The sequence below is a fragment of the Penaeus chinensis genome, chromosome 18 (genome assembly GCF_019202785.1).
Source record: "Penaeus chinensis breed Huanghai No. 1 chromosome 18, ASM1920278v2, whole genome shotgun sequence".
In the NCBI taxonomy this organism is placed as follows: Eukaryota; Metazoa; Arthropoda; class Malacostraca; order Decapoda; family Penaeidae; genus Penaeus; species Penaeus chinensis.
The window spans coordinates 26,582,033-26,591,723 of NC_061836.1; the positions used below are offsets into that span (position 1 = coordinate 26,582,033).

At 36.8% G+C, this 9,691-nt stretch overlaps 1 protein-coding gene across 2 annotated transcripts in view; it reads left to right on the plus strand.

Moving 5' to 3' along the window:
* LOC125034504 overlaps positions 1–5,530 on the plus strand; it is a 93,842-nt gene extending 88,312 nt beyond the window's left edge. For both annotated transcript variants that reach the window (XM_047626329.1, XM_047626327.1), the window contains 2 exons: positions 307–444; positions 1,921–5,530. In XM_047626329.1, coding sequence (XP_047482285.1) covers positions 307–444; positions 1,921–2,196 — 414 coding nt within the window. In that variant the 3' untranslated portion in view covers positions 2,197–5,530. The remainder of the gene's footprint in view (positions 1–306; positions 445–1,920) is intronic.
* The last annotated feature ends 4,161 nt before the right edge of the window (positions 5,531–9,691 follow it).

Below are 9,691 nucleotides of genomic sequence, written 5' to 3' on the forward strand. Positions count from 1 at the left end.
TCATGCTACAGTTTTATATTTTGTATTTTTTTTTTTTTTCACATGAAGATGAGAGAGAGAGTACCCTGTCTGAAAATCATGTTGATCATTATATGAAACACTATATTCCTTGTAGCCTCTCCATACTCATTCTTGTTTTCATCCTCCTTTCTTCTCCTTCTCCTCCTCCCATCCCCCTCCCATCCCCCTCCCATCCCCCTCATTCTCCCCCACTCCCACTCCCCCCCCCCTCATCACCCTCATCCTTCCTTACCCCTTCCTCTTCTGTTTAGTTTCTAAATATGTTTTTTCTCTATATATATTTAGGCTGGTTCAGAAGGAGAAGAATTTCCAACTACCAATGAAGACTTGGCAGGCTTCTGGGACATGGTGTCAATTCAGGTTGATGATATCAAGAGCTCCCTTCAAGAGATAGTAAAATTGAAGGCTAATGGGTGGAAGGAGGTAAGTTCTCACCTTGTTAAAGTTTTGTATATTTTATTGGATGCAGTGGGGTTCTTAGTTTCCAGTATTTAGGTAAATATTTATCATCATTTAGTTAAAAATACATCAGCACTTAAGCCCCCTTGCTCTTACATTTTATAAAATTTGCAGCTTTCCCTTTCCCAAGACAAAGCTAAGTTCTTGCTTACTAACCCTCTTATCCTATCTTGCAATACCTCAGAAGAGGTGGTGAGATGTATTGAAAATAGAGGGAAATGTACATGGTTCTCATATTTCATACGATTCCTAATATGGCATTGGAACAATTTCATTCAACCTAATTGAATGTATCTTGAAATCATTGCATGAATTATTTAGCAGTCGTGACTTGCACTCACACGCAAATTTCAAGGAAAAACCAGTGTGATTGCAATTCCAAGTCTTTTTGTTAACCCAATGGCAGCTGGAGCATCACTCACCAAACTCAGTACAATTGCTCATTGAGTGCCACGCACTGTATACCCAGGGAAAAAATTATAAGTACAGGAGGCTAAAAAGTTACCATAGTTAGAGCAGACTCTGCATTCTTTCCCGGATGTAGTCATCCCAGCCATCATCATCACCACCCATCATTGTCAGTCATCATCAATATCAATATTTATCATCTGTTATCATCTACATTATTAGTAGCAATAATAATACTAAGAATATAAAATTTTCACCAAAATCTAACTATCTCCCTTGGTGACTTGATCCATCACTGTATAAAAAGCACAGTGGAGAGTGCATGTATATGTGTACTCTCAGCATCATGTATCAATATTGAGTTACAGGGTTATATTAGTGTCAGACTTTATTTTGATCCATGAACCCTACATTATGCTCCCTCCTGCCTCCACCCCCTTCATTACTTAGTTTCAGATGCATTGTTATAAACCTCAGGATTTCTTACATTATTTTTGGCATTTTGCACACATGATCATCATGTACCCTCTAATGCTGCTGAGAACATTTCATGCTTACTGTAGTTTTCTTTTGGGAAATGCAGTTACACATTGGTGGCTCCACAACTGCTCAGCCTACAAGGAATTAATGTGTAGACTATGCAACTTCACTTCATTACCCCCTTCTTACATTTTTTCTCTAATGCTATTAATAATGATATTATTATTATTATTGACATGATTATTACAGTGTTATTAACAATACAAAAGATGATCTAGCATAGATAAAAATAGTTAATTAAATCAAGGAAAATGGTAAAGAAGAGAGATAGGTAGAACTACTGACTGACTCCTTGATGACTATGTACTTTTGGGGCCATCTATGTAAAAATACAATTAATAGACTAAACTCACAGTGGGCATGATGTACATACATACCATCCCTCGTGGCAGTGGGTTAAGTTAAGGTTTGAGATAAATTTGTTTTGATGATGCTGTTTTTTATATATTGATAGTCTTAATTTTTCATATATATATTGTTTTTTCATTTCAGCTGTCATGGGCAGACACTGTGGATGGGTCTGGTAAGAATGTTATGACAGGCCAGGCACAAAAGAAGCCTGCTCCACGACCAGCAAGAGCAGCCAAATCTACTAAAAGTGGTCCAAAAACAGAAGAAGGAAAAGCCAGAGATGAAGCAAGGAAGAAGATGATGGAGGAGAGAAGAAGAGCCATGAAGGAAGCCATGAAAGCTAAAAAGGCAGAGGCAGAAGCAAAGAAAGCAAGTGATGGCGATGCTGTGGAGATATTCATCCCAGAAGACAAGTAGAAGAAGGGTGTTGTGGGGCCCCCAGTGTGGAATCTTGTTAGCAAGGGATATTTATATATATATATATATATATATATATATATATATATATATATATATATATATATATATATATATATAAAAGAAATTTTGAAAATTAATTCCATCGCAGTTGATGAAATGGAATGGTGATATTAAAGACATGATATAACTTCTGCTTCAATGGCTTTAAAACTAACTGACAAATCTAGCAAGATAATGTAACGAAAGACGAGACTGTGTACTAATTAGGTGATGGGTCCAGGAGGAACATGGACAAATCTATCTTTATTATAAAGGTCAAGCTTGAAATAGTTCTTTTGATGATTGTGATGCATTGGGCTATTAAAATGTAGTAGGTGTATAGCACTGAAATCGTTATGAATAGAAATTTGCTAATGCAAAAAGAATAACCCCAAAACTGCTGATAACCTTAGCTGTTGATGTAGCAGATTTTTCTTTTCTTTTTTTATAAAATTTATATATAACTTCATAAGTAGATAAGGTACAGTTTTGTTATAGTACTTGATTTTTACACAAATGCTGGTTGGCTGAGTGTACCTGAATTTGTTTTTAGTTCGAGGGATTATGCATAGGGAACCTGAATTTTTTATATGTTTAATTATGTACTATATATAGGACAAGTAGTACCCCAGTTTTAAAAACTTGTCTCCATGGATATACAGGAGGGGTTCAGATGTAAAGTATCAGGATGTTACCTAGTTTTTAAGAAAACATTTATCTTTTTGTGCAACTGGACTGTTATTTGATTATACTAGCTGCTGAGTATGCATAGAACTGCAATGGAAACCAAAATATTTTTAAATTCTAGCAGATATAGACATGCATGCCTTTTCAACAAGTAATCATCATTAAAGTAAGTTCCATTCTATACATAGTTAAGAGTTTTCCAGCTTTTATACATGAGTACGGCTCACAGGTTACTAGGTGTTATATTTAGGTTATTTGGATTTGCATCTGCTTATTGGTTGAAATTCTTCAAGAGCAGCATCCAAGCTCAGAAGTTGAAGGCGTAGAAAGCTGCAAAAGAAATACTAGATATGTCCAAATTCATCATTGAAATCTTAATCTGGAACTTATCATTCAAGTCATTTTGTGTATTTTTTTTCTGTTTTCTCTTCATTTGTCACCACCGTTAGTATGTGTCTTTTGTTTGCATTAGTACTTATACAAATAATTCTTGTCAGGATTCTTGTATTTCCATACTCACAACAGTGTACATGCATTATGTTGAGACATTGTTTCTGGTTATCACTGCTTAGAATGATAGGCATTTACAGTTTACCTCTTAGGTATCGCTGCTAGCACGATCTTCTCAATTCCTTCAGTTAGTGCACTTTAGTTTTTTGTTTTTTTTTCTCCATTCCTGGCAACACACTTGATCTGCAAGGACTTTTGTAAATGCCATTCACACATCTTGCTCTTTGATTCAGCACCTTGTCCTCTGTATTGTCCAAGGTTAAGTGATAGTTCATCTTTCATATCCCCTCTGTACCCTGCTTCAATTGGCAACAACTTGTATATGTTTGCAATGCACCTCTTTAATTTCGTTGCACAATCGATCTGTTAATGTACCATCACTAATATTGATTGTGGTTATTATGTATGGCATTTTGGCTATGTTGAAGTCACAAGTCATTTTTATAATGTTCTCTAACGTTGCCAGCCCTCATTTTCTATAATCAACTTTAAAGTAGTTATGGTAGTTGTAGTTTTTTTTATTTATTCATTCATGTATTATTATAGTGTATATTTGTTTCAACGAATTACTTCATTGTAATTTTTTATAGGGTGGTTTAAAGATTGTGTTTAGTATTATTAAGCACTATTTTTTTTTTTTTTTTATAGACTTGATTTACAGTATGGTCATAGGACTAATGTGGAGAGTTGAGGAAAAAAAGAAGATATTGCAAGAAATATGTAAAAAGTGTTCATTGTCTGAGCAGCAAACCAAGTATGCCATTTGACCAAAAAAAAGGAAAAAAAAAAAAAAGTAATCTATTACTTTTTGTGGTGTCAGTTAATGCTAAAATAATATTGACATGGAAGATATAGACAAATGTCACTGCAAAGCCTCTCTGGCTGATTATGAAACTGAAAATATTGCTATTTGCATTTATTTGATGCGAGTTTCTTGGAAGCAAAGGATATTTTCCTTTTCAGCCAGCACTTTAATTTGTGTAACTGCACCCTGTTGGTTAGGTGGGCAATATGTCAGTAGTTTTATATTTAGGTATGTCCTTTAGGTATTCAGCACAAATGTTTTAAATCAGGATTTTAAAGTGTACTTCTTATTGTGTTATTTGAATTTGCTCTTTTTATTGTTATTATAATGTGATTATTATTATGATTCTTACATTATCTTTATCATTATTATGATCTTGTTAGTGATTTAAGTATGAATATTATTATTATTCAAAATTTTATTGGTCTCATCATTTATCTTATCATCAGCATCCATCATATCATCCATTATTGTTACTGTTTTCATCATCACTACAGCTACTATTAATATTACTTGTAGTATTACTGATATAGCTGGTATTTCTAGTAATACACTTTATTCTATTGTAAGTGTCACAATCATCATCATTGCAATAATCAAGGTAAAGATGATTATTGTTATATTGATAATTATGAGCATTAAAATGAGGGTAATAAGAATATATCATAATAATAATGATGGTAATAGCAAAAGTAATAATAATCATTATCATAAAAATATTAATAAGGAGCATAAAAAATAATAATGATAATAATGAGCAGTGATTAGTCTTACTATTGGTACTTTCCCCATTTTTTTATATTGCCCATTTTCAGGGGTACATTATGGTATGTGATGTCTTCTCTGCCAAAAGCATCTTGTATTATCATTACAAATATTCATACATGGTTTTCTACGTAAAAGGGGAAAAAATATTAATTTAGTTTTAGAAGCCACACTATAAGATGTGTGTTTAGTAGTTATTATCTGTCATATTATTTCATTGTTGTTAACGGTCAATTTTGAGAAGGGTATTTTTATGATGTCAAAAATGTGCCTTGTATCATCTTCCTGAGAAAATTTGAGTCAGTCAATGTTTATTTCCAATTAGCATTAATATTTTTCATTTTGTTCAGCCTTTAGGTAAACGACTTTATTAATATGATTTAACTTCATACTATTAATTAGGCAGCTGTTGATATTTATCTAAACTTTTATACAGAATCTTAACAATTTATTAATCTAATGGAAGGTATGTTGAGCCTGACAGACTGGCCAAAGGAATGTCAGAAAATAAATCTATTATCCAGAGTTTCTTTATTATTTATTACCTTTTGTTGATTTCTGAATATATGAACAGTTCTCTCTGAGGAAAGGAATTTGTTGATGTTTTGTGGTATTTTTTTATTATGAATTTGGTCTCTACTTTTTCATATATATAATGTACTTGCCATTTATGGTATATTTTGGGTTATAGGTGTTTTGTGTGTATTGCTTTCATTTTGCATACAATTTTAGCCATTTTGTAACTTGGTTTCTGAAGTTATTTCAGTTATTTTGATCTCATTTGTGCTTCCACACACAAGTTAACATTTATTTAGTGACATTGATAAGCTCATGATTTAATGAATCGAGAAATAAAGCAATTAAATTGAAACCAGTCTTTAGGCCTTAGTTTCCATAGAGCACCAAAGGAAATCTATTTTAAGGTATTTAATAGACACAAACTGTGCTGTCTATGTTTATTCTCGATAGCAGTTTTCCAAAACCCCGTGTATAACACCGTGCAAAATTCTGTACCTTTCTGACTAACGAAGTAGATGACACTCCCAAGATTTTTACTGGCTCCGGTAACAGAGAGTGGTTATACAAATATATATACTTATACAGAGCTTGGTAACAAGGTTCTGAGAGGATTGATGCGAAGGTTATTGCAGGCCGGAATGCGAACTTTAGGCCTAATCCAAATGATGATGGAACTTTAGTCGCCTTTGACGTGTGTACATTCCAGTCTTGGAACGCGAAGGGATTGACTATTGCTGTGTACAATTGATTTAATGTAGGATGTCCGATTTGCATGATTTTACATGTAATTTAATATATAACTATTTCAAGTCCTAAATTACATTATTATTTGCAATATAAGCATGTCATTTTGGAAAGGTTGCAATCAACCTAAAACGCTGACGTCATCAGTGCTTGTACCTAATGCCGTGACCCTACCCCCCAATCCCCTGCACTTTGTTGTGTGTGTGTGCGGGGGGGGGGGGGGGGGCAGAGACTGAGGCCCAATATATGGGATCACCCCAACCTTGGTCCTCAGCCCTCGCCTCAGCTAATTTTGCATGGTCTTTTCTTCTTTTCTTTTCCTTCTCATCTTCATCCTCTTTCTGTCCTCTTAACCTAATTACTAGCTCATTTTTACCCTTTTCGTCACAATACTTATAATGCTATATGAACTTTTGATGTCTAGCACATCCATTTGTTTTAACCATTAACCACTTTGGAAATCCACAAAAAAATCCTTACTTACCCACCCTATCGCTATATTTGCTATATTTCATATTCGCCGTTAATGACCTTATGTGTTGACGGGGCAGAAGTTTTTCAATAAATATAATAAGTAATGCCATGAATCCAAAGGATTTTATTCCTAAACACTTTCAATTTAGTTATTAATTATCCGTGGAGCAGAAGCACACCCACTCCCGTCCCCCACTAAAATACGGGGCATTTCAATGGATGTATTATTTTAATACTGTTGGGGGGTGGCATCAGGAAGAAGAAAAGCAGTGTGTCACCATCCATTTTTATATATGTAGGAAGCTAACATACCCATCCCCCAGATTTTGCGGTTTATCACTCACTTTAGTCAGTATAGTTATTTGCCATGTAATTTATTTTTATGTTGAGGGGCCCCAAATATAAAGTGCCCCGGGCTCCCCAAGATCCTATCTGGCCCTATGTAAATCATTACTTACCTCTTCCAAATCTAGACTTTAGAACATTAGAGATATTAGAGATGGGGACAACTCCGACTTCTAAAAGTATCATACACTGAACAAAATACAACAGATTCTGCGTGTTTATTTATCTCTATCTATCATCTATCATACTCCATCTATCTTTCGACGTGCGCCCGATAACAACGATACTGATGGATTCCTCTCACCCTTTACTACTCATGTGAGAATATGTCACGGTATATTGGACGATAACATGTATACGTCGACGACATATACCTGTAGTATTGCAATGTAATACAAGACCTGGTAATCACAGAAAATAATCATTATTACTACAGAAACAATACTGTAACCTCCGAATTTGCTCTAGAAATCTCCACTCCGACGACCAAACCCAAAACAAACAAAATTGAAGCCTCATTATTATACAATGGTGTCAACAACACGTAGCAAGACCGGATGGTCTTAACACCTCCGTCCAAACAGCTGCCTTTCTCCTTGGACAGGACGCAGGTGATGCCTGGCTTTCTCTTTTCGCACAGGAATAAACATCCGCCCTTCAAGGAAACCGCCACATAAAAGGGCACGTGCGTAAGACGAAGAGGGAGAGACACGGCAGACAGGCCAAGCCACACAGGGTTCAGTTCTACCACCTCGTCCTCCACCCGGGGACACGGGGGTCTCTTGGGGGGTCTCATATCTATCTTCAGAAATAAACCAGCAAGCTAAGACCCCTTTCATTGACCGTTCAAGACCATCTCTCTTACGCTTACATCTGGTGGCTTGCGGTGGTCTCGTACGCTCACAAATGGCCTTTTAATTACCCCCACCCCCCAACCCCATCCATTGCTCATTGTTGTCGTGGGGGAGGATAGGAGATGGAGACAATGTAAGGACCACCCCTACCTTGGACCTCGCCCCTCGCCTCAACTAATTTTGCTTCTAAGTGTTAACTCATGTTTACCCTTTTCGCCACAATACTTATAGTGCTATATGCCTTTCATGTCTAGCATATTTATTTGATCTAACCGTTAATTACCTCCCTCAGTTTATCGCGGAAATGGGTACTGTAGATAGCTTTTAGAAGTTGCATGAATGTATATTTCCCTTGTGAATAATGAAAGAGTTTGATTTAACTTCATTTGCGCGTATTTATATACACGAGGTATAACTACTCTTCTGTATCATTAACTATATAATTCGGTTTATAGCATATAGCTGTCAATGAAATGTTTGTCTGAATAACAATCTGCAACAAATGTAGATGCCCGAATTATGAAATATTCATTGATCTTGTATGCATATTTTTAAAAAGAAGATAACGGCTCGGAAAAATCTGAACGGCATTCAAAAGTCACATCTCATATATATATATGTGTGTGTGTGTGTGTGTGTGTGTGTGTGTGTGTGTGTGTGTGTGCGTGCGTGCGTGCGTGCGTGCGTGCGCGGACACACACGCACACACACACATACGTATATATATATATATATATATATATATATATATATATATATATATATATATATTTATACATACATATATATGTATACAGATATATATACGTATATATATATATATCATCATCATTTGGGAGATAACGCCGGCGGGGGCGCATAGCCGCATCAACCCTTCGCTTCCACATACGAGGGTCCCTCATGGCGAGCCGCCAGGCAGTGGCTTGGCTCATCTCTAGCTCCTCACGACAGGTTTGGTTGATCTGCCACGACTTCCTCGGTCGTCCCACAGGCCTCCTCCACCCAGGCTTGTCTCGAACAGAGACAACCTGGTGGGCATTGTCATCTTGCGGGAATCGAGCCAAGTGGCCGTATAGCCTGAGTTGGCGATCGCAGATTGTGCAAGTAACCGGTCCTGTACCGGTCTCACGGTGCAACCGTTGGGTGGACACATGATCCCGCCAACTGTACCCCATGATCCGGCGCAAGGATCTGTTACAAAAGGCATCAAGACGCGATCCAAAGCACAAGATAGCGTCCAGGTTTCACTACCATATAGTAAAACTGGCAGTATCAGGGCCTTAAAGACACGTAGCTTGGTCCTTCTGCACAGGTACCCGGCATCTCCAAATACTCTTGTCGAGAGATTTCATGACCCTTGCTGCGAGGCCAACCCGTCTACTGACTTCCTGATCTGACAGCCCAGAGTCATGAACTGCACTACCGGGGTATATAAAGCTCTGTGTGACCTCGATGTTTTCACCGCAAGCACGTACCGATTGCACAGGGTCTCCTAGTAGGCGCCCAAAATCCTGGATCTTGGTCTTGGTCCAGGAGACCTCTAGCCCTAGGAGCTTTGCCTCATTGTTAAATGCATCAAGAGCCGCCACTAGGGTTTTTAGAGATTCAGATAGAAGAACAACATTATCAGCAAAGTCAAAGTCAGTTGCTCCACACTGACTTTGGATAGCAGCTCTACCCAGTATCCAGTCCATGCAAATGTTGAAAAGTTTTGGTGCAAGAACACAGCCTTGCCTCACTCTGAACTAGC